This window comes from Pteronotus mesoamericanus, unplaced genomic scaffold (genome assembly GCF_021234165.1).
Source record: "Pteronotus mesoamericanus isolate MK-2021 breed Mesoamerican mustached bat unplaced genomic scaffold, CSHL_Meso_final scaffold_21, whole genome shotgun sequence".
Lineage (NCBI taxonomy): Eukaryota > Metazoa > Chordata > Mammalia > Chiroptera > Mormoopidae > Pteronotus > Pteronotus mesoamericanus.
The window spans coordinates 31,626,560-31,652,808 of record NW_026555310.1 but is presented as its reverse complement, the minus strand read 5'-3'; the positions used below and the strand labels follow the sequence as shown (position 1 = coordinate 31,652,808).

The 26,249-nt window shown below is 38.0% G+C and overlaps 2 protein-coding genes across 2 annotated transcripts; both read left to right on the top strand.

Moving 5' to 3' along the window:
- Nucleotides 1-3,598: 3,598 nt before the first annotated feature.
- LOC129084767 (nucleoporin p54-like) lies at nt 3,599-5,109 on the top strand. The gene is given in 2 exon segments (XM_054590966.1): nt 3,599-3,850; nt 3,853-5,109. Coding segments are annotated over 2 exon segments (1,509 nt in total).
- A 2,537-nt stretch (nt 5,110-7,646) lies between these two features.
- LOC129085039 (UV excision repair protein RAD23 homolog B) lies at nt 7,647-9,711 on the top strand. Its single transcript, XM_054591460.1, has one exon. It carries the CDS (start codon nt 7,695-7,697, stop codon nt 8,919-8,921), a length of 1,227 nt encoding a protein of 408 aa, XP_054447435.1. The 5' UTR covers nt 7,647-7,694; the 3' UTR covers nt 8,922-9,711.
- The last annotated feature ends 16,538 nt before the right edge of the window (nt 9,712-26,249 follow it).

Below are 26,249 nucleotides of genomic sequence, written 5' to 3'. Positions count from 1 at the left end.
GGTCAGAGATCAGAGACGAAGAGCTAAACATGATAATGAGGCTAAGAGACTTCCAACAAAAAGTGTATTTCGAAAGAAGAAGTTGAGGTTTAAACTAAAGTTTCCAGTCATTATTTTTTAAATATCAGGGAAAATAAAAAAGGAAATTGAGAAACATATCCAAAACAGTTCATGAAAACCTTGATGAGATTGTTCAGATTATTTGTTCAGTTTCTGACATGAAATTTCTCTAATTCCTAGTCACCCTATGCAAAATAGAAAATTTTATGTACCTTAAAAGAAATGTACTTGTAGACCTTAATTAATTTAAGTGCTCCCTAGCCAATCTTTTTTTCTTAAGATTTTATTTATTTATTTTTAGAGAAAGGGAAGGGAGTGACAAAGAGACGGAAAAAAAATCAATATGTGGTTGTCTCACACACCCCATACTGGGGACCTGGCCCACAATCCAGGCACGTGCCCTGACTGGGAATTGAACCAGCAACCCTTTGGTTTACAGGCTGGCACTCAATACACTGAGCCACACCAGCCAGGACTCCCTAGTCAATCTTTACATTGGATTTATGTAAGGCTTAATCCATGTGTTGAACAGTGTTTTAGGAGTGACCAAAAGTCTGATTGACTAGATATGGCTTATATAGTATATTAATATAGTAAATTACTTAAAGATCCATGGATATTGTTCAGAAATTTGATTGCAAAATGGAAGGTTCTGAAATTTATCGGCAAAAGTAATTAAACATTCTTAAGGCATCAAGACAAGTATTGAATAGAAATTAGTAATATCTTATAATCTACCTGATTAGGTCAGAGAAAGCTCCAAGTAGTATAACATCACTGGCAGGCTTTATAAATTCCTTGTCATTACTCAGGGGCTTGAGAATCCTTCTTAACATGAAGTCTCCAGAATGTAGACCTTTTTTATTAACATCAAAAACATCTCCACATTCTCAAATGAGAGTCTTGAATACATGAAAAATACCTACCATGGAAAAATGAATAGTGAACTCAACAAAGCTTTTTAAATAGATCGCTGTAGCTAATGATGAAATAGACAATGAGGACAGAATTAAAACCCCCCAAAAATTATCCTTAGGATTGGTTTGAAATGCAACAGGTCTTTCCTAAGGGGAGAAGGAAAAGTGGTTATGAAATATTATCATCTGTTTCCAGTTCCCCTCAAAAATGACGAAGCACAACCCAAGGATTAAGTCACTTGTTGGTCCAGGAAAAGAAAATCATCTCCTTAGCTATATACAGGAAAAGCAATTTAAAGACCTCTTTGTGTCCTTGCTCATGTCCAATATAAGCTCTCCCAATCACATAAAGATCATGACCACTGGCAACCCTGTGCTCCATTCTCTTTGCTTTTTTCCATTCCTTTGTTCTATATACATTTCTAGATTGCTACAGGCAAAACTTTGGATGGTAGTAGCAAAGTCAGAAAGGAACAATACACCAAAATAAAAAATATCAAATAAAATAAAGCAAAAATTGATAATAAGAATGGAAAATTGGAACAAAAGCCAACTGGTGGATAGGTTCAGGTCAGATGTGCAACAAAAATTTAAGATACATGAGTCTTGCAGGGGACTCAGAAAAACTAACATTGATTTAATACAAAAATCACATACTATTAGACAGAACCAAAGTAAATATTCTTTTATTTTGGCTTAAAATCTTTTAAAGGGGACATAACTTGTGATTCAGCAATTTGAACCAAATCCTTTTCCAAAAAACAGCATTGGGTTACCCTTTTAAAATTAGTGTTTGTACAAGCAATAATATGCCAACAAAGTGGACAATCTGGAAGAAATGGATAAATTCTAGAAATATGCCATACAAACTCTCAAAACTAAATCAAGAAGAAACAGAAAATCTGAACTGACCAGTTACAACTAACAAAATTGAAGTAGTAATCAAAAAACTCCCAACAAACAGAAGTTCTGGACTGGATGGCTTCATGGTGAGTTTTACCAAACATTCAAAGAAGAACTGATACCTATCCACCTTTCTCTAACTATTATAAAAGATTGAAGCAAAGGGAAGACCCCAAGCTCATTTTACAAAACCAGCATTATCCTAATTCTAAAACCAGATAAAGACTCTACAAAGAAAAAGAAAAGTATAGTCTTATATCCCTGATGAACATAGACACAAAAATCCTCAACAAAATATTAGCAAACTAAATTCAGTAATATAGTAAAGAGATTATACACCATGAACAAATGAGATTCATTCCTGGGATGCAAAGTTGGTACAATATCCACAAATCAATTAATGTGATACACCGCATAAAAAAGATGAAGGATAAAAATCCCATCGCAGAAAAAAATATTTGTCAAAATCCAGCACCCATTTATTTTTACCATAAAATAACTCTCAGCAAAGTGGTAGTAGAGGGAACAGACTTCAATATAATAAAGACCATATATGACGTACCCACAGCCAACATCATAGTCATTGAGGAAAAGCAAAAAGTCTTTCCCTTATGATCAGGAACAAGACAGAATATTCACTTTCACCACGCATTCAACATAGTACTGGAAGTGTTAGCCACAGCAATCTGAAAAGAAAAGGAAATAAAAGCCACCCAAATTGGAAATGATGAAGTAAAACTGTCATTATTTATAGATGACAAAATACTGTATGTAAAAAACACTAAAGATTCCACCAAGAAACTACTAGAATTCATCAATGAATTTGGTAAAGTAGCAGGATACAAAATAAATATCCAGAACTCAGTTGCATTTTTATACATCAATAATGAACTACCAGAAAAGGAAACTAAAAAAGCAATCTCATTTACAATTGCCTCAAAAAAATAAAATACCTAAGAAAAAATTTTAAGCAAAGAGGGAAATTAAGCCTACTTGAAAAATTATAAAACAATGAAGAAATTAAAGAAGATACAGATTAATTGCTAGAAAAAATTAACATCATTAAAATGTCTATACTACCCAAAGAAATCTTTAAATTCAATGTAATTTCTACCAAAATAACAAAGGCAGTTTCACAGGACTGGAACAAATAATTCAAACATTTTTCTGGGGCCCCAAAGACCTTGAATAGCCACAGCATTCTTGAGAAAGAAAAACAAAGTTGGAGGTATCATGCTACCTCATATCAAAATATACTACAAGGCTATAGTAATCAAACCAGCATGGTACTGGCAGAAAAACAGAGAGATTAAACTGATGGTTGCCAGCAGAGAGGGGTTAGGAGACTTATGAAAAAGGTGAAGAGGTGAAATTTGTTGTTATTAAATAGTCACAGAGATATAGGGACTACAGTCAATAATATTGAAATAAAATTAAATATCATGGGGAATCTCATTGTAAAGTATATGATTGTCTAACCATTATGCTGTACACCTGAAAGTAATATAAAATTGAATGTCAACCTTAATTGAAAACTCAATTTAAAAAATAAACACAAGAGAAAAGAGACAATAGAGACACATAGCTACCAGGAAACAAAAGGTACAATAAAATAACTAAAGGAAATCGTTATATATCAATAATCATCCTAAATGTAAATGGATTGAATTCACCAATTAAAAGGTACAGAGTATTTTTTGGTTCTGTGCTCCTGTGACATGGCTTTCAACTTCAGAGCTCCCTCGGGCACCTCGGGCACCTCCGCAGGTGGCTTCAGAGGATTTGGGACAACATCCACAACAGCAGGTTCTGCATTCAGTTTTTCTGCTCCTACTAACATGGGCACTACTGGACTCTTCGGTGGTACTCAGAGCAAAGGTTTTGGATTTGGTACTGGTTTTGGGACAACAACTGGAACTAGTACTAGTTTAGGTACGGGTTTGGGAACTGGACTGGGATTTGGAGGATTTTAATATCACAGCAGCAGCAATAACAGCAAACTACATTAGGTGGTCTCTTCAGCCAGCCCACACAAGCTCCTGCCCAGTCCAACCAACTGATCGACACTGCAAGTGCTCTTTCTGCTCCAACACTGTTAGGAGATGAGAGAGATGCTATTTTAGCAAAGTGGAATCAACTGCAGGCGTTTTGGGGAACAGGAAAAGGATATTTCAACAATAACATTCCACCAGTGGAGTTCACACAAGAAAATCCCTTTTGCCAATTTAAGGCAGTAGGTTATAGTTGTATGCCCAATAATAAAGATAAAGATGGGCTGGTGGTGTTAGTTTTCAACAAAAAAGAAAAAGATATCCGAAGCCAGCACCAGCAATTGGTAGAATCATTGCATAAAGTTTTGGGAGGAAACCAGACCCTTACAGTAAATGCAGAGGGTTTTAAAACATTGCCAGATGATCAGACAGAAGTTGTCATTTATGTTATTGAGCGCTCTCCAAATGGTACCTCAAGAAGAGTTCCAGCTACAACACTATATGCCCATTTTGAACAAACCAATATAAAAACACAACTGCAGCAACTTGGTGTGACCTTCTCTATGACTACAACAGAACTTTCTCCTGCACAGATCAAACAGCTTTTGCAGAATCCTCCTGCTGGTGTTGATCCTATTATCTGGGAACAAGCCAAGGTGGATAACCCTGATCCTGAAAAGTTAAGTCCTGTACCAATGGTGGGTTTCAAAGAACTTCGAAGACTGAAGGTTCAAGATCAGATGACTAAGCAGCATCAGACCAGATTAGATATTATATCTGAAGATATTGGTGAATTACAGAAGAATCAAACTACAACTATGGCCAAAATTGCACAATACAAGAGGAAACTCATGGACCTTTCCCACAGAACCTTACAGGTCCTAATCAAACAGGAAATTCAGAGGAAGAGTGGGTATGCCATTCAAGCTGATGAAGAGCAGTTGCGAGTTCAACTAGATACAATTCAGTGTGAACTAAATGCACCTACACAGTTTAAGGGCCGACTAAATGAACTAATGTCCCAAATCAGGATGCAAAATCATTTTGGAGCAGTCAAATCTGAAGAAGGATACTACATAGATGCAGATCTGTTATGAGAAATCAAGCAGCATTTGAAACAACAACAAGAAGGCCTCAGTCACTTGATTAGCATCATAAAAGATGACCTAGAAGATATAAAATTAGTAGAACATGGATTGAATGAAACTATCCACATCAGAGGCAGTGTCTCTAGTTGACAGATCACAAACTTGTGATAAAGGTTTGTGAAATGTGTCTTGCTACATCAGGCCTTCCCTAAGAATGAAACTGACCACATGGAGAAAAAAAGAAAGAAAATCCTCTCTTGGCTTGGTGTTTGAGAAGGTTACTGACAAATTATTGTTCTTCATATTTTAAATGTCACTTCACAGTTCTTCAAAGATAGCCTTTGAAAGATTTATATCTAAAAGCTGTTATTTACTTTGAGAAGTAAATAATTACCAACAGTGTACTAATGTACATTTTTACAACAGCATTTTTCTGAAAAATAATCAATGTTTAATGATTATTCTCCACTGGGCCTGTACTCTGCTTTCCATAACAAGTAAATATGCAATATCTACTTTGCACATAAAATGTATAACTACTTGGCTGTTGGGGATTTGTACTTCAGAATATAAATGTACATCAGTTTTTATATTTGTGAATTCATTTGTGGGAGGAGTAAAAAAAACCCAAGAGTATTTAATGATTAATGTGGTTTTATTTTCATTCTATAAAGATTTAAAATTATATTTTTATATTATTTTACTTATTTGGAATTTACAGAATGCACCTAAGCAATTGGGATATAACAAAATTACATTTTATCATTTTTGCCAACTTTTGTTTTTTAAACCTTTTTATTTCTGAAGAAGAAAACAAATTCTTGAGTGTAAAAAAATAATAATAATAATAAAAATAAATAAAGGTATAGAGTAGTAAGTTGGATCAAAAAATAAAACCTTACCCTGGCTGGGTGTCTCAGTTCGTTGGAGTTGTCCCATACACCAAAAAGTTTGCAGGTTCAATCCCTGGTTGGGGCATTGACCTAGGTTGTGGGTCAATCCCATTTGGGGCACATACCCCTCTCTCTTTCTCTCTGTCTCTCTCTTCCTTACTCTTTCTCTAAAATCAATAAAAAGAGGCTCTTCAAGATGGTGGCCAAGTATGGGAAGCTGAGTCCCCTCGCTCTTGCCCCAGACTCAGATTCTTGGCTGTCTGACTAAAAACCTGAGCAAGCAACAGAATCTTAGCTGCTATGAAGTTTTAAGCCAAGGAGTATAGAAGACGCTTCGCAATGGGCAGTAAGGAGATTTGAGAAGTTGAAGGGGAAATACCGCATGCACGGTGCCTGTAGATGCAGCGAGATGGATCAGAAATTACAGCTTAGTGGCTCTCTCTGCTCCCAGGGCATGGGGCCCCAGCACCAACTGGGAATCCCAAAGACCTAGGCCTGGAGTGACTTGGGAGGCTGTGTGAGGTCGCACACAGTGAGTACTGCTCATCATCAATAGCTGCAGCACCAAACGCCAACCAGAGGAGTGCCAGACAAGGGCGGGTGCACTCTATCTGCACCTGTGTTGGGACCCCGTGCATAGCTGCCTTACCATCAAAGGGACAAGATTGAAAGCACAGTTTGCTCCCACTGAATTCAGCTGGGCAAGGAGATCAGAAAATTGCACAGCAAAGGGATTTCTGACTCTGGTCAAGCACAACTAGCAAGCAGGAGGCTATGTATGCAAAAGGGAGAGTTTGGGACTGTATCTATTAGGGCAGTGAGCTAGGCATTATTAGATGGGCAAAAGTTGAGTGCCTGAGATTATTTACAGCCAGGTAACCCACCCCCTCTTCTGGCAGAAATCATACCCCTGGAAAGGTAAGGACTACCCAGCCCCCCTCCCGCAGGATTGGCAGGACAGGCTTAAGAACCCTCTGCGGAGTGCATACCCGCAGGAGAAAAGCAGGTAGAGAATCTCTAAAAGGATCCACTTTGAACTTCTCTCAGGGAGACAAAATACATTGGTTTGTAGGGCCCTATTCTCCGGAGGCCAGCAAGGCAAGGAGACCAGAAATTGGGGCAAGAAGGGGTAATCAGGACCCCACCCAGCCCTCATCTCGTATACAGTGCTGCCAAGAGCACCAAGCAGGAAAGAGCTGACCCTCTTACATAGGTTGGCCCCTCCTGTGAAACGGTCAACTAGGTGACCAGAAACTATACATTATTGGAAATATGCTGAAGTAGACCGAGATGTGTGGTGCAGGGACAGGGGAACACAACCACAATTTTCCCAGAAGACAACATCACCTCCCAGGGGAGACCAGGGGGCCCCACCCTCCTGATTGCAATAGAAGTCCCCTTTAGAGGCAGGTGAGGGTGGTGCATGCAGTGCTGTCAGAAGTCAGATGACTCATCCCTGGACCTTGAGCCAATAAAAAGCCAGAGGCAGATCCAGAAGAAAACAGAAGGCCAACACTGAACTCTGCTGAGACAAATACCACTTTGTTCTTCTTCAGAATTTGCATGTGTTTTTCTCTTGCATAGCCCCTTAACTCTTCTACATTTTCTTCAAGTGTATGCCAACGCATTCACTGTTTTTTTGCCTTTTATTTTTCATTCTTAAGATTTTTATTTTTTATTTTTGATATATATTTTTATCTCAAATCTCACATAGTAGCTTTCCTTTGTCTTACTCCACTTTGCCTTCTTCCTGCCCTTTCTTATTTTTATTATAAATTTTATTTTCCGGCCCAGCGGCCAGCACCCGGAGCAGGCCCGGCAGCGGAGCGGAGCGGCGGCACCATGCAGGTCACCCTGAAGACTCTGCAGCAGCAGACCTTTAAGATCGACATCGACCCGGACGAGACGGTGAAAGCACTGAAAGAGAAGATTGAATCTGAAAAGGGTAAAGATGCCTTTCCTGTAGCGGGTCAAAAATTAATTTATGCAGGCAAAATCCTCAATGATGATACTGCTCTAAAAGAATATAAAATTGATGAGAAAAACTTTGTGGTGGTTATGGTGACAAAACCCAAAGCAGTGACAACACCAGCACCAACAACAACTCAGCCATCGAATCCTGCCACCACTACCACGATTAGTTCCTCCACGGCACCAGCTGTGGCTCAGGTCCCAACCCCCGCCCCTGCTTTGGCTCCCACTCCCACACCTGCATCTGTCACTCCAGCATCAACGACAACAACTTCTGAATCTGCACCTGCTAGTGCAGCAAAACAAGAGAACCCTGCAGAAAAGCCAGCAGAAACACCAGTGGCTACTAGCCCGGCATCAACTGACAGTACATCAGGAGATTCTTCTCGGTCAAACCTTTTTGAAGATGCAACAAGTGCACTTGTGACAGGTCAGTCTTACGAAAATATGGTAACTGAGATCATGTCAATGGGCTATGAACGAGAGCAAGTAATTGCCGCCCTGAGAGCCAGTTTCAACAACCCTGACAGAGCAGTGGAGTATCTTTTAATGGGAATTCCCGGAGACAGAGAAAGTCAAGCTGTGGTGGACCCCCCACCAGCAGCTAGTACTGGGGCTCCTCAGTCTTCAGTGGCTGCAGCTGCAGCAACTACAACAGCAACAACTACAACGACAAGTTCTGGAGGACATCCCCTTGAATTTTTACGGAACCAGCCTCAGTTTCAACAGATGAGACAAATTATTCAACAGAATCCTTCTCTTCTTCCAGCATTGCTACAACAGATAGGTCGAGAAAATCCTCAGTTACTACAGCAAATTAGCCAACATCAGGAACATTTTATTCAGATGTTAAATGAACCAGTTCAAGAAGCTGGTGGTCAAGGAGGAGGCGGCGGAGGTGGCAGTGGAGGGATTGCAGAAGCTGGAAGCGGTCATATGAACTACATTCAAGTAACGCCTCAGGAAAAAGAAGCTATAGAAAGGTTAAAGGCATTAGGATTTCCTGAAGGACTTGTGATACAAGCATATTTTGCTTGTGAGAAGAATGAGAACTTGGCTGCCAATTTTCTTCTACAGCAAAACTTTGATGAAGATTGAAAGGGACTTTTTTTTAAAATCTCACACTTCACACCAGTGCATTACACTAACTTTGTTCACTGGATTGTCTGGGATGACTTGGGCTCATATCCACAATACTTGGTATAAGGTAGTAGATTGTTGGGGGTGGGGAGGGAGGGATCTAGGATATAGGGCAGGGATAAATACAGTGCATGTCTGCTTTAATTAGCAGATGCTGCAGATCCACACAGTATGTAAAATAGACAACCAAAAACCAGCTTTTGCAGGTCTTTATATCTTGTATAAAACAGTAGGTAACTTCCTAGGTTTCACTCTTTTTAGTGTAATAGATCCAGAAATTTAGTGTAATGCCCTGCTTAATATTTCTTTGACTTAATGTTGGTTTCAGAAAGAATCTCTGCTACCTAGAATCTACAGTCTCTTATTTCATGGCAACACTGGATAATGGCTTTATGAAATTGAAAAAAAAATTGGAACATCTATAAACAAATGCCAAATTATTGATGGGTATTGTTGCTGCTTCAAATAAGTATAAAATTAATGTCAAGAAAGCCCATTCTTTCATGTTAAATACTTGGGATGGGGGAGGGAAGAAGGGGAACCTTTTCTTAAAACGAAAATAATTACTGCTATTTTCAAATCTCTTGATCATTGAATGTGAGACCCTTCTAACATGATTTGAGAAGCTCTACAAGTATAGGCAGAGTTATTTTCCTGTTTACATTTTTTGGTTTGTTTTGGGGGGGAAATTGGTAGGTGTCTAATTACTGTTTACTTCCTTGTTATATTGCAGTAAAAGTTTTAAAACCACCATTGCATGTTTGCTTTTGATGTATCCCTTTGTGAAATGAGCACTTTGGGGCCAATGGAGCAATGCAGCATTCACTCTCCCTCTCTCCCCTTTCCTCAGCAGAAACGTGTTTGTCAGCAAGTTGTGAGTTCAAACTGCTGCCTTTTTTAAACCCGACAAAATGCTGATTCAGTTTAAAATTAATGCAGATGTTTCAAAACTGGGTTTCTGATATTTGTAAATGTTTTCCTTTATTAGATGAGATATATGGCCATTAAAGTCATTAGGATTATATTGCTTTCAAAAAGAGAAGGTGGACAGAACTATAATCCTGCATCTTTCATTGCATTGGAAAGACTGATGAAATCACTTGGAAGGGTTGGGAGATGTGGCTGGAAAAGTACTTTGGAAAATATACAATCAAGATACCTTGTGGCATATTAAAAGAAAAATCTTAATAGCAAAAAAAAAATAAATAAATAAATAAATAAATAAATAAATTTTATTTTCCCCTTCTTTAAGCATTGTTCCTATTCCTTACTCTTACTATTTCTCCTCTCTCTAATCTCTCAAAATCATCTGCCTGCCTTTAGTCAGCCAACAGTCTTTTTCCCTTTCTTATAATCTTGTTTTCTTTCCACCTTTATTAATTGTGGCTTGTTTGGTGTGGATATTGTGGTTATTGTTGTTTTTCTTCAGTTATATTCCTATTTGTTCACTATTTTTTTATTTCAAATCTCATACGTTACTCTCCCTGTCTTACTCCATTTTACCTTCCTCCAGCCCTTGCTTATTTGAGCTTGGTATTCTATTTTTTCCCTGTCTTAGCCTGGATTCTGTTCCTTACTCATTATTTCTCCTCTCCCTATCCTCTCAAAACCATTTTTCTTTACTGTAGACATTTCATATTCTCTTTTCTTTTTCTTATAATATTCTTATTCTCTTTTTGCCTTTATTAATCTTTGGTCATCTCTCATTGTTATTGACCCTGTTGTGGTTTTTCTTCAATTTTTTGCCTATTGGTTCACTATTGTTTAATATTAAAACACAGATTACACTCTTCCTTTTTCTTACTCCATTTTGCCATCATCCTTCCCTTTTATACTTATGTTTTAAATTCTATTTTCTCCCTTTCTTTGTTTCTATTCCTTCTTATTATTTCTCTTCCGTCTTCCCTTTCAAAACTTTTTCTCTCATTTAGTCATCTCATATTCTTTCTGCCTGTCTTATAATATGCTTAACCTCTTTTCATCTTTATTAATCTCTGCTCGTTTATAGTTAATAATTCTGAGGTGGGGGATAATTTTGCTGGCATGGGTTTGGTTTTTCTGGGCAGTATTGCTTTGTTAACCAGCACTTGCTCAACAATATACAAGACATGGCGAAGGTTAAGACTCTCAATCAGGCAGCTGGAGGGAAGAACCCAGCAATGAATGAGCCATCAATAACCAAAGCCCACTATATTTGTTTAATTTCAAGGTGGTCCATGCACCTTATTTGTTAAATAAGCCTTATTTTCCCCATTGATTTGAAATATCAATTTAATCATATATTACATTGTTTCACAAATATATACATGTTTCTAGAATGCTCATTTTATTTCATTGATCTACTTAATTACTTCTGTGCTAGTGTCATGTTGTTTTAATTGATGAAATTGTGTAAAGGATTTAAATTTTTTGATATTTTATAATGGATTTTGACATTTTAAAAATAAATAAAATAAATCTGCATTTAAAAAAAAGAGAGAGAGAAAGAAAGAACTCTTATTTTTTGCAATAACATGGAAGGAACTGGAGAATAGTATGCTAAGTGAAATAAGCCAGTTGGTGAAAGACAAATACCATATGACCTCACCCATAAGTGGAATCTAATCAACAAAATTAACTAATGAACAAAATAAACCACAGGCATGGAAACATGGAGCAGACTGAAAGTGACCAGAAGGGATGGGGAAGGAGGACAATGGTGGAGAGAAGGGGAAGAGACTAGACAGAGAACATGTATGAATGACCCATGGACACGGACAACAGTGTGGGAATTGACTGTGGGAGTGGGGTGTAGGGGTGGCATGGGTGGAGGGGGGGTAAAGGGGTAAAAATTGAGACAACTGTAATGGAATAAACATGATTTTTAAAAATTTAAAAAAGAACTGGTGGAAATACAAGAAATAGAGAATTCCATTATTACAGTTGGATCTGTCCACACCACTTTCACAGTTTTGAGAGATATTGAACTAAAATAAATAAGAATTCAATTAAACTGAAGAGCACCATTAACCAAGTGAATCTAATTGACATTTAGAGTTCATCCAAAAACAAGAGAGTACACATTCTTCTCAAATATAACATTTACCACAATAGGCCATATTCTGCTCCCCCCCAAAATAAAATCCTTAAATTTTAAGAGAAGTCATACAATGTCTGCATTCAGCCCACATTGGTATTAAACTAGAAATCAATAACAGAAATATATCTATAAAATCCCAAAATACTTTGAGATTAAATAACACAAGTAAAGAATGAAACTTTAGGTCATATGCCTTCTTTTTTTAAAATCATTTTGTTTGTTATTCTATTACAGTTGTCTCACAGACATAGAGCATATGCCTTCTGAACCTTCTCCTCAGTGCTCCCTGCTTTTCCCTCTTGTTCTTAACAAGCTTTATTATGAATCTCCATTCATTTTGCTACTGTCACCTCCAGCAGCTTCTTTTTTTTAATGAATTTGGATGTTCTAATGCAACAGAAATGTGTTTTTTTATTGTTATTCAGGTACAGTTGTCTCCATTTCCCCCCACGACATCCCCTTGGCCCACCCATCCCTGCCTCCCACTCTTGAACCTACCACCTTTGGCTTTGTCCATGTGTCTTTTATACATATTCCTCAACTTGACCCTTCCCCCATTTTCCCCCATTATCCCTCTCCCCACTCCTCTCTGGCTACTGTCATTTTCTTCTTTTTTTCATAGTCTCTGGTTCTATTTTGCTTGCTTGTTTGTTTCATTGATTAGGATCCACTTATAGGTGAGATCATATGGTATTTGTCTTTCACCACCTGACTTATTTCACTTAGAATAATGCTCTTCAGTTCCATCCATGCTGTTGTGAAGGGTAGGAGCTCCTTCTTTCTTTCTGCTACATAGTATTCCATTGTGTAAATGTACCAAGTTTTTTGATGCACTCATTTACTAATGGGCACTTAGGTTCCTTCCAGCACTTGGCTATTGGAAATTGTGCTACTCTGAACATTGGGGTGCATAGTCTCTTTTTGAATTGGTGTTTCAGAATTCTTAGGGTATAATCCCAGAAGTGGAATTGCTCGGTCAAAAGGCAGTTCCATTTTTAGTTTTCTGAGGAAATTCCATACCGTTATCCACAGAGGCTGCACCAGTCTGCATTCCCACCAACAATGCACTGGAGGTCTCTTTTCTACACAATCTGTCCAGCACTTGTTGTTTGTTGATTTGTTTATGATGGTCATTCTCACCGGTTTGAAGTGGTATCTCATTGCGGCTCTAATTGGCATTTTTCTGATGACTAGTGATGCTGAGCATCCTTTCATATATAGAGGGCCTCTGGGCCCTCTGTATGTATTCCTTGGAGAGAAGTCTGTTCATTTCCCTTGCCCATTTTTTAACTAATTGCCTTCCAAAGATGGAGTTGTGTGAGTTCTTTATATATTTCGGGGATCAAACCCTTGCCTGAGGTATCATTGGCAAATACATTTTCCCATACGGTTGGTTCCTTTTTCATTTTGCTGGGGTTTTTTTTTTTTTAGCCATGCAGAAGCTTTTTAATTTGATGAAGTCTCATTTGTTTATTCTTTCCTTTATGTCCCTTTCTCTAGGGAACATATCAGTGAAAATACTGCTGAGTGGAATATCTGAGATTTTCCTGCCTATTTTCCTCTAGGACTTTTATGGTGTCATGATGTATATTTAAGTCTTTTATCCATCTTGAGTTTATTTTTGTGTATGATGTAAGTTGGTGGTCGTTTCATTTTTTTTGCATGTACCTGCCCAGATCACCCAACACCATTTGTTGAAGAGTCTATTTTTACTCCACTTTATGGTCCTGTCCCCTTTGTTGAATATTAATTGATGATGGGGACTTGGGTTTAATTCTGGGTACTCTGTTGTGTTCCATTGATCGATGTGTCTGTTATTGTGCCAGTACCAGACTGTTTTGAATTCAATGGCCTTGTGATGTAGTTTGATATCAGGTATTGTGATTCATCCTACTTTGTCCTTCTTTCTCAAGAGTGCTGCAGCTATTCAGAGTCATTTATGGTTACACATAAATTTTTGAAATGTTTCTTCCATATCTGTGAAATATGTCATTGGTATTTTAATAGGGATTGCATTGAATCTGTAAATTGCTTTGGGTAGTATGGACATTTTGATGATTTTAATTCTTCCAATCCATGAACATGGTATATGCTTCCATTTATGTGTCTTCATTAATTTCTTTCTTCAGTGTTGTATAGTTTTCTGAGTTCAGGTCTTTTACCTCCTTGGTTAGGTTTATTCCTATGTACTTTATATTTTCTAGTTACTATAGCAAATGGGATGTTTCTCCTTATTTCTGTTTCTGATGTTTCACTGTTGGCATTCAAAAAGTGTCTTTAATTTCTGAATACTGATTTTGTATTCTGCCATTTTGTGAAATACACTTATTAGGCCGAGTAGGTTTTTGGTGGTCTATAGGGTTTTCTATCTACACTATCATGTCATCTGCAAATAGTGACAGCTTTATTTCCTCCTTTTCATTTGGATGTCTTTAATTTCTTTTTCTTGTCTGATCACTGTATCTAGGACTTCCAATATGAGGTTGAATAGAAGTGGTGAAAGTGGACATCCTTGTCTTGTTCCTGATCTTAATGGGAAAGCTTTTAGTTTTTGCCCGTTAAGTATGATGTTGGCTGTAGGTTTTTCATTTATGGCCTTTATCATGTTGAGGTATGCTCCCTCTATTCGCACTTTGCTGAGTGTTTTTATCATAAATGGGTGCTTTTTCAGTATCTATTGATATGATCGTGTGATTTTTGTCTTTCCTTTTGTTTATGTGGTGTATTATGTTTATTTATTTGCATATATTTTACCATCCTTGCATCCATAGGATGAATCCCACATGATCATGGTTTATGATCTTTTTAACATATTGCTGGATGCCATTTGCCAACATTTTGTTGAGGATTTTAGTGTCTATGTTCATCAGCAATATTGGCCTGTAGTTTTCTTTCTTGGTTGTGTCTTTATCTGGTTTTGGGATTAGAATGATGCTGGCCTCATTAAAAGAGTTTGGGAGTCTTCCCTCTTCTTGGATTTTTCAGAATAATCTGAGGATAGGCGTTAGCTCTTCCTTAAATGTTTTGTAAAATCTTCCTGTGAAACCGTCAGGTCCAGGGCTTTTGGATGCTGGAAGCTTTTTGATTACTACTTCATTTTCACTAGCTGTTAATAGTCTGTTCTTCTTCATTCAGTATTGGAAGGTTATATTTTTCTAGAAATTTGTCCATTTCACCCAGGTTGTCAAATTTCTTGGAATATAGTTGTTTGTAGTAATTTCTTATAATCCTTTGTATTTCTTTGATATCAGTTGTAATGTCTCCTTTATTTTTTCTGATTTTATTTGGGTTCTCTCTTTTCTTCTTGATGAGTCTGGTTAAAGTCTTGCTGATTTTATTTATCTTTTCAAAGAACCACATCCTGGATTTATTGATCCTTCGAACTGTTCTTTTAGTCTCTATGTCATTCAGTTCTGCTCTGATCTTGATTATTTACTTCCTTCAACTCCCTCTGGGCTCTGTTTGTTGTTCTTCAAGTTCTTGTAGATGTAGAGTTAGGTTGTTTATTTGAAATGTTTCTATCTTTTTTAGGAAAGCCTGTATTGCTATGAACTTCCCTCTAAGACTGCCTTCACTGTGTTCCAAAAGTTTTGGAGTGTTGTATGTTCATTTTCATTTGTCTCCAGAAATTTTTTGATTTCTTCTTTGATCTCATTATTGACCCATTCATTGTTTAATAGCATGCTATTCAGTATCCATCAGTTTGAATGTTTTTGAGTTTTTTCCTTGAGGTTGATTTCTAGTTTCAAGCCTTTGTGGTCTGGGAAAATCCTTATGATTTCAATTTTCTTGAATTTGTTGAGGCTTGTTTTGAGTCTTGTCATGTGGTCTATCTTTGACAATGTTCCATGTGCATTAGAAAAGAATGTGTATTTTGCTTCCTTGGGATGAAAGGTTCTATATATGGCAGTTAAGTCCATTTGATCTAATGCATTGTTCAGTTACACAATATCCTTGTTGATATTTTTTGGAAGATCTATCCATTTTTGACAGTGGGGTGTTAAAATCCCCTTACTACCATTGTGTTGCTGTCTGTATCTTTCTCGAAGTCCTCCAAAATTTTCCTCATATATTTGGGCACTCCTATGTTGGGTGCATGTAGGTTTACAATATTTATGTCTTCTTGATGGATTCTTCCTTTGAGTATTATGAAGTGTGTTTCTGGGTCTCTTTTTATGGCCTTTGTTTTGAAATCTATTTTATTTGATATAAGTATTGCTACCCCTGCTTTTTTTCCCTGTCCATTTGCTTGGAATCTTTTTTTCCATCATTTTACTTTCAGTCAGTGTAGGTCCTTTGTTCTGAGGTGGGTCTCTTTTAGGCAGTATGTGTGTGGATCATGTTTTCTTATTCATTCACCTACTGTATGTCTTTTGATTGGAACATTTAATCTATTTACATTTAAGGTTATTATTGATAGGTGCTTATTCATTGCCATTTTTACATGCTTTGTACCTTTCTTCCTCTGTCTCCTACTCTTTTTTCTTCATCTTAAAGTAGTCTCTTTAGCATATTTTGCAGTGCTGGTTTGGTGGAGGTGTAGTCTTTTAGCCTTCTTTTGTCTGGGAAACTCCTTATTTCACCTCCCATTTTAATTGAGAGCCTTGCTGGGTAGAGCAGTCTTGGTTGCAGGCCTTTGCTTTTCATAACTTGGAATATTTCTTGCCATTCTCTTCTGGCTTGCAGCGTTTCTTTTAAGAAGTCAGCTGCTAGCCTTATCGGGGCGCCCTTTTATGATACTACCTGTTTCTCCCTTGCTGCCTTTAGGATTCTCTTTGTCTTTGATATTTGCCCTTTAATTCTGATGTGTCTTGGAGTGGGCATTATTGGGTTCCTCTTGAATGGGACTCTCTGTGCTTCCTGGACTTGTGTGACTTTTTCTATCCTCAAATTAGGAAAGTTTTCCATCATTACTTTGTCAAACAGGTTCTCTATCCCTTCCTCCTCTTCTTCTGGTATCCCTTTTATACAAATATCATTACATCTCATGCTGTCCTGCAGCTCCCTTAGTCCCTCTTCATTCTTTTTTGAGTCTTTTTCCTCTCCTTGCTCTTTCTGGGGGTTCTTTTCCTACCTTGTCCGCAAGCTCACTGATTTGATCCTCTGCTTCATTCAGTCTCCTTTTGATCTTTCTACTGTGTTCCTCAATTCAGAACTTGTATTCTTCATTCCCTTTTGGCTTTTATTGATTTTTTTCTATTGTCTTTTTTCATGCTGATATAGTTTGCAGTAAGTTTCTATAGTTTTTGGTAATTCTCACTGAGCTCATTGAGCTTCCTTAGAACCATTGTTTTGAACTCAATATCTGATAGTTGACTTGCCTCTATTTCATTTAGCACTCTTTCTGTGGATTCCCCCTTTCCTTTCAATTGGGGGTTTTTCTTTCTCTTCCCATTATTTGTGAGACTCTTCTTTTTTGCTTCTGCTTCTTATATTGATCTGATTTGACTCCCTGACTTTATGGTATGATCTTCTATTGTAGGAGACCTGTGAGATTCAGTGGTGCAGTCTCCCCGGTTTCCTGAACTTGATGCTCTTGGGATGTACTTTATGCCGTTTATGTTGGCTCTCTGGCTGTAATTGGATTTTGATTGCTGTTTGATTGTTCTTTGGTGGGTCCTTCCCTCCAGCTCGTTGATTGAGGGTCACTCCACTCACCACATCTTATATGCTGTTGTGCAGATGCTGCAAGAACAAAACTACAAAGCCCAGGAAACGAACCCACACCCACAAAAATAACTCCCCCCAACAATCCCACTATCAACAGCAAATGAACCAATATTAATAAGGGTATAAGGAGCTAAGGATTATTATAAGAATGAATATGAGATGAGTGAAAGAAAAATGATTTGGAGAGGGTAGAGAGAGGAACATTAATAAGAATTGGGAGTTGGAGCAATGCGAAGAGAAAAATTAGGAGTTACATCATGAATAAGAAAGGGAATGAAGAAGGCTGAATACGCACAAACTTGATGGACAAGAAATGAATGTTAAAAAGCTATGCAGGTAAGAAAATATCGCCTTCAGTTGTTAATCTAGTCACTCTGCTCTCAGCAATTAGGCTTAAGCACCACAGGGCCAGGACAGAGTCCCTCCTGGGGGTGGGGCTATTTCCCCTTAGGCTGCTGCCTCTAGGAGGTCTGCCTGAGCACAATGGCTGCTGCTGTATGGGGGATGACTCAGCACCAGGATCCTGGCATCTTATCTCTCAGTTCTCTTTCCAAAGCTTCTGACCCCAGTCTCTCCCCTGGTGTCCCCCACTCTGCCCCCACTTTTGCTGGAGCCCAGGGTAAGTGGCTGCATATGAAAATTTATACATTGGACCTTTAAACAGCTTTTTGCATTTCTAGCTGTCCGTCTCTGGCAGAGAGCAACCCTGCTGCTTTTCATTGCTGTTGTTATCTGTGTACTTTTTGGGCTCTGGTGCTTAGGGTTTAGACCCCACTCTTCTAAGGGGGATCCAACCAGCTGCCTAATTATCCCTCCAATGCTGCTGCCTGTGGGCATCCAGCCAGCCTTCTCGAGTCTCCATAGCACTCCTTACCAGGCAGGTTGTGCTGATGTTGGTTCTTCTGTCTGTTCGAGGTTATATGGCTTCTCTCTCACTATTGTTCAGTTCTTTGTTCTGGGTGATTTTTCCACAATTTGGTTGTAATTCCAGATTGGTCCTGGAAGGAGGTTAGTGTAACTTCCATTCACTTTTCCACCATCTTGCTGAATCTAGATTTACCAATTCTTTTTATTGTATTTATATGAGAAGATAGGTATTAGGTGAACCTATTATAGTAATCATTTCACAATATGTGCAAATCAAACTATCACACTATACACCCTAAACTTATGTAGTGATCTATGACAATTATTTCTCAATAAAACTGGGAAAAATCATATTATCTTTTATCAAAATTTGTCTAAGCTCCTGAGCATAAATTAGCATAATTAGTCACATTTTTTTATATTCTATTTTTCCAGCTTTCTTTAGACATAATTGACATATAACATTGTATAAGTTAAAGGTGTACAAGGAGATGATTTGATACACATATATATAGTGAAATGATTACAACAGGTTTAGTAAGCACCTCCTTGACCTTATATAATTGCCATTTTTTTTTGTGGTGAGAACATGTATAACCTTCTCTCTTAGGAAATTTCAACTATATTATACAGTATTGTTAACTATAGTCAGAATACTGTACAAGAGATCCCCAGAACTTATTCATCCCACAGCTTAAAGTTTGTACCCTTTGACCATCATTCCCCTGATTTCCTAGCAACCCAGTCCTTGGTAACCTACATTCCACTTTGTTTCTAAGAGTTCAGCTTCTTTAGATTCCCCACATAAGTGAGATTATACAATATTTGTCATTTTTTGCAGTTCTATGTAGATATTACTGACATATAATATGTAATTTGAAAATGTACAAAGTGATGGTTTGAGATTTTATATATATATATTTATTACAATAGGGTTAACACATGCCCTGACATAATTATCATTTGTGTGTGTGGTGATAAGATTTAAGATATACTCTTTTAACAACTTTCAAGTATATAATACAGTATCATTATTTGTCACCAAAAGCAAAAATAAACAAGTGGGACAACATCAAACTAAAAAGCTTCTGCACAATAAAGGGAATCATCAACAAAGTGAAAAGACAACATACCAATTGGGACAAAACAGCTGCAAAGCACATATTTGATAAGGGGTTAAAATCCAAAATACAAAGAAAACTCATCCAACTCAGTAGAAAAAAACAATCCAATTAAAAGTGAGTAGGACAGAAACAAATCCATATCTATATGGTCAATTAATCTATGACAAAGGAAGCAAGAATATACAATGGGGTAAAGATATCTCTTCAATAAATGGTGTTGGGAAAACAAGACAGACACATTTTTAAAAAAAGGATACTAAACCATTTTCTTTCAACACAAACAAAAATAAACTCAAATGGGTTAAAGACTTAAATGTAGGACTTGAAACCATAACAATTCTAAAAAAACATGCAATCAACTCTTTGACATTGATCTTAGAGATTTTTTTTGTGTGTTTCCTAGAGCAAAGACAACAAAAGCAAAATTAAACAAATGAGACTGCATCAATCTAAAAAGCTTTTGCACCACAAAGGAAAACATCAACAAAACAAAAAGGCAACATACTGAATGGGCAACCAACTGAATGGGAGAAGATATTTGCAAATGATACATCAGATATGGGGTTAATACCCAAAATACATCAAGAGCACATACAGCTCAACATCAAAAAAAAAAAGTCTGATTTAAAAATGGGCAGAGGACATGACCCCAAAGAGGACATATAGATGCTCAACAAACATATGAAAAGATACTCAATATCCCTTCACATTTTTCATCCATTTCCCGAACCCATTCCTACTTTATTCTTGATTTAACTCATCCATCTTGCCATGTAGATGGATCATAAAGAATGGCAATGAATTATCATAAATTTAGCAAGTGGTGACTCCAAATTTAGCTGATATTTCAGATGTTAGAGCAAATCAATGTTGTCCTTGGTCCTTAGTATATACTGTTACCATGGTGGATCTTTTTTTCCACTTAAATAATCAAGAAAAAGGATCAATAATGCAAGAGAAATAAAAATGTACACTCACATCTAGACATGAATGTTTATAACAGCTTTGTTCATAATAGTCCAAAACTGGAAACACAACAAACATCAAGTGGAAAAAAAAACCAAACAAACAAATTACAGAGCAATACCTGGCAATATAAAGGAATAAACTTCTAAGATAAGGAACCACACACCACACTGAAATTGTTTTGCTTGTTCTTGTTATTTTGCCCCTTAGCTGCCTCCCCACCACACACCTCTGCCGCTATCAACTCCTTAAGATCAGTAACTATTTTCTCATTTTCACCATATTCCCTCCCAGTGCCTCACAAGGGTGATCAAGGTGCTGGGTCTTTGTGTAGTCCCCAAACCAGCAGCATCTGCATCACCTGGGAAGTTGTTAGAAATGCAAAATTTCTTGGGTCCTACCCTAGACCAACTGAATCAGAAATTTGGAGGGGGAAGCCTAGAAATCTGTGTTTAAACAAGCCGTCCAGGTGATTCTGATGGATATCTAGAGCGTTTAAATATCCCCTCCAGAATGAAAGTGGTAGTACTTCTGTAACACGTTTAGAAATTTGTCTGAAAGCACCTATACTACAGATGTTTATGAAAGTGATACATCCAGGATGCCTTGAGAAGAGTGTTATTTCTGGGAGTTGATGGATATGCTTCATTTATATTGCTGTATTTAAATGCTATATTTAGAAAAGTGTTTAAGCGTATATTATGTTCATAAAAGTGGCGCTTAACTGGATACATTGAGTGGAGTGCTTGTTCATGAATGGAAGAGACAGCTCATCTGTACTGCATTTAGAGAAATGTTTATTTTTTTAATAATAATTTTTATTACTTAAAATAAATAAATATACCCCCCCCAAAAAATAACAAGTTATCATATAAGTCTCTTTGGATTTTGAAGACAACATAGTTCACATTTGGGTGTTCAAATACATTAGTTACTAGGAAACTGAAAAACATTCGGGCTTTAGTGACATAAAGAAAAGGCTGTACAGGTAATCCAGGCTGCATGGAAGGGTCTGCACATAGCCCAAATAAACCAGTGGTGCTTGAGCCCTCTTTGGCAAATCCATACCTGGAGTCTAAGGCAAACCTTAGTAGTACAATCCAAAGGAGGCCTCTAGGCATTTCTTTTAGAGTAAGCCATGCCCTTTCAGCAAGTTACCACTCTATTCTTTCAAATGCTCTTAGCTTGTTATTGGACTCTCACAGATTCAGAATACATGAGCATGGGACAAGAGGTGAAAATGCAACCTGAGTTAACAATCGTGAGCTGAGAGGCATCTCATTTGAGTGGGAGATTCAATAAGGCCTAATGGTTTGGATTTAAATGCACATAAAGGGATAAAACAAGGTCTCCGACAAGCACTAAGCAAGGAGTTGCAAAACTGAGACCTTTGCCTACATCAGAATTCTTGTAACACTGTAAATTAAGTGAAGAGGAAACTAGAAAAAGACCACCCATCAGTACTACCATTCACTGGGCTCAGGATTAGAAAAGTCAGTTGGAAAGTACAAGGTGAATCTGGAATACTTTGTTCCATCAAATAAAAAGAAACTGAATAAATTATTTTTCAGTGTCACCAAAATAATGCCCTAGGAGATCATAGTCTCTGTCCCCACAACAAAATCAACAATTAGCTATCCACGAAAAAAACAACTCTTGAAGAACTCTGGGGTCCACTTAAATGATAGGAACACAATAAAACAAAAAGACAAAAAAAAACCCACAAAGAATGACCACACAAAAGGGAAGACAGCTCCATTTAGCCTGCATCACCTCACCCATCAAGCCAGGATTGCTCAGCACCAAGAGGGAACTATCCAGCTAGACAGAGTTCCCCTTTATCTACAAAGAGTGGGATGAGTGATCAGCTTCCTTAGCCCTTCAGGGAACTGCAAAAAGGCCCTGTTTCAGTTTCACTCCACCCACCCTGGCAAAGCTGATTCATAGAGATGGCTAGAAAGAAGAAAAACAGCGGCCGCCAACATCAGCCAGTCCAATGACCTGCTCTGCAGACTGCAGAAACTAACAGCTGCGGCAGTTCACTGCAGATTTCACCAACTTTCACCCTACAGGTTTTCACATTTGCTGATGTCACCCACCTGAGGCCCTCCCTACCCGCTCCAACTCCCCACTTCAACCCTCACTGGAGCCCTTGACCCACAACAGCAGCTAGCCCAGGCCTCTGCAGCAGCACAAAATACAAGATGCCAGCACAGACCCCAAACTCCATGTGCACAACTGAGGCCAGCCTCCCTCGCTGTGCACTTGCATGCTGTCACCAGCCACCACTGCAGGGCGCAAAGCAGAGGTGGAGACTATGCAACAACAAGAGAACACGCCAACAGCCAGGGACCCCGCAGCTTCCAGTAAGCTCATAGTGGGCCCCAGCCCTTGCTGCCTTCCCTGGACCCCACCACTACAAGTAGGCCTGCAGCAGGCCCCAGCCACTTCACAGACACCTGCAGCTGGTCCCCACAGCAAAGTGTGCACACACCACTGCCCGCCAGCATCCCCAGCCCCGGATCTGGAGGCATTGCTCAGGACAAAAGCCCTTACAGCCTCTGCAGACCCTTGGCAGCGCTCACCAAGGATCACAGTTGTCGATGCTGTGGACCCCAACAGCCTCAGCTGAAGACACATTCTGCCCCCCACCCTGTTGCATACATGTGTACAGTGTTACATATCCATTATATCTCAATAAAAATGATATATATTTTTACAAGGAAAGAAACTCCCATCATGTTGCCTTTATACTTACCATCTTATTGCACATCCTCATAGCCAGAGTTAGAAGTAGCGCTGACATAGAGGTTACTATAAGCCAAGTCCTGTTATTAAGCACTTTAAATTTTTAACTCATTTGTCACAATAACCTTATAAAGTAGGAACTATTATCCTCATTTTGTATATGAGGAAATTGGCACAAAGTTTAAGTAACTTGTCCAGGGTCAAAAAAGAAAGGAAGTAGCAGAGCAAAATTTTGTACCAAGGCAACCTGCTGCCTCCCAAATCCATGCTAACCATTACTCTTCACTGCCCATTAATCACCTATTTTGGTGGGATGTGGTCATTAATACAGATATTCTCCATTCAAGTATTTAAGTACTGAAGTCTAAAGAAAGTATTATTCTGTACATCATTTTCTACCTACCCAAACATCTATTTTTCCACGTTCCCAACAAACTTTGAATTGGATGCACGTTTAGACTCCACAAACAAAATACCCCTTGGGCGTCTTCATTTTCTTTTTAAATGCTTCCCCAGTCTGCAGAAAGAATGAGCTGTAGTCCTAGGTGTACTAGTTGCTAAGAGGAGCACGCCACCTAGTGGCCCGTAGCTTTTATGCAGCCAGACAAAACATTCACAGAAAGTACTTCAATAACATTTCTCATTACACGTTTAGTGGCAGCACTTAATATTAAAAAGGAAACTTTTAAAAACCCAAAAGGGGTCTTAATGTATTATTGTGTTTAGTTGAGGGGACAAAACTATCCTTAGAATGATAGGGCAAAACATGAGGTCACAGTATACCACATTATTTTACTCCTGGCTCAGATGTAAGCAGTTCATGCATGCCAGAGCTTTTTTAAGAGATACCAGCCCTGTATCTTGATAGCTTTCAAAAGAGGACCAAAAGTTACAACTTTGCAAATTTTTGAAATAATTTAAGACCATAAAATTGCTGTGAAAACCTTACATGTGCAATTTAAGAAACAAAACAAACAAGTAGAACAGAAACAGATTCATACAGAGAACATTTTGACAGTTGTTAGATGAGGGAGAGGATGACTGAAAAAACTGAAGGGATTAAGAAATGAAAATTGGTAGTTACAGAATAGTCATGGAGATGTAAAGTACAGCATAGGGAAAATAGTTAATAGTATTGTAATAACTATATATATGGTGTCAGCTAGGTACCAGATTTATCAAGGTGATTGCTTTGTAAGTTATATAAATGTCTAATCACACCTGAAACTAATACAATATTGCATGTCAACTGTAGTTCAAAAATAAAAATAAAAAAATACTTCCTAATAAATAAGGCTAAATTTCTCTTTTAAAAAATTGCTGTGACAATCATCACGAGCCTACACATCCTCCAGGGTTAAGGGACCTTCAGATAAAGATGACTCTTTTCCTTTCTTTCTCATCACAGAATGTGACTGATGGAGAGCACCTGAGTTTGAGTTCCACAATCACAAACCATATGTAATTTTCTTCATAAACAGTTAAAAGAACAGAATTTTTTTTTAAAAAAGCTAGAAAATAACTAGAATATAACAAAAGTGCAATGCAATCTTTAGCCAGTTATGATAATTAAAAGGAGACAGTAAGCTACCAATTTATCAGCAACTATGCTACATGATATTCAATTTTGCTTTTTTCCAGACCATAGGGTCTATATACCAAAGTAAAATCAGTCTTCTCTATAGCCTTCTTGATCCCAAATATTGACTGACTTTGGAGCAAATAAATGAGATTTTTCTGCCACCAAGGCAAAGCATATGAGGTCAGCTTAGGTCATGTAGCTAGAAAGAACCCAAATGAAAATGAGTAAAAGGAAAATAACCAACTGATTCCTAGTCCCTCTCCACTGAAATCACTGTTAATTCAACAAGCAGTTAATGAGCATCTACTATCTAGAAAGGCAAATAGGAAGTATGGTGAGTAGATAAAAATGAAGATTCTCCTTATACTCAAAGAGCTTACAAGCTAAGGGAAGAGAAATTCAAGAGCAATCCCAAGAAAATGAAAATCATCTTTCAGAGTGGGAGGGAGGATAGGTGAGCTAGCTTCACAGGATAGGAAGGATTTTGACATGCAGGCCTAGAGGGAAAGGTGTTTTAAGCAGAAGGAATTTTTAGCAAGCATTCAGTGCTCATGGTGCTGATGACATTTGAAGAATGAACCCTGGTTCATTGGAGCACATTGTGAGTAAAAGGGAAAACTGAGAGTGGTGGATGAAATGGTACTTTGAACTCTATTCTGTAAGCAAAGGGAAATCATTAACTTGAAAGAGTATAAGCACCCCTATGTTCACTGCAGCATTATTTACAATTGCCAAGCTATGGAAGCAGCCCAAGTGTCCATCAGTAGATGAGTGGATAAAAGAACTATGGGACATTTACACAACGGACTACTACTCAGCTGTAAAAAAGAAAATTTTACCCTTTGCAACAGCATGGATGGACGTGAACATTATGCTAAATAAAATAAGCCAGTCAGAGAAAGACAAATACCGTATGATTTCACTTATATGTGGAATCTAATGAACAAACTGAACAAGCAAAATAAACTCCTAAGAGAGCAGGCTGACAGCTCTGGGAGTTGGGGCAGGTTAGGGGGTGGAGGGATGAAGTAAAAAGGAAAAAGGACTCACGGACACAGACGACAGTGTGGTGACTGCAGGAGGGAAGGGGAGTATAAAGGGGCTAAATGGTAATGGAAAAAAATGTTTTTTAAAAAAAGGATATCATTAAAGGCAGTAAGCAGGGGAAAAAGGACATGTGCAAGGCTTGGTTTTAGGAAAATTATTCTGGCGGCAACATACCAACTGAATTGGAGCTAAGAAAGCTCCTG

Excerpts from the sequence above, each read along its gene's own strand:
- LOC129085039 (XM_054591460.1), top strand. The coding sequence starts at position 7,695 with ATGCAGGTCACCCTGAAGACTCTGCAGCAGCAGACCTTTAAGATCGAC.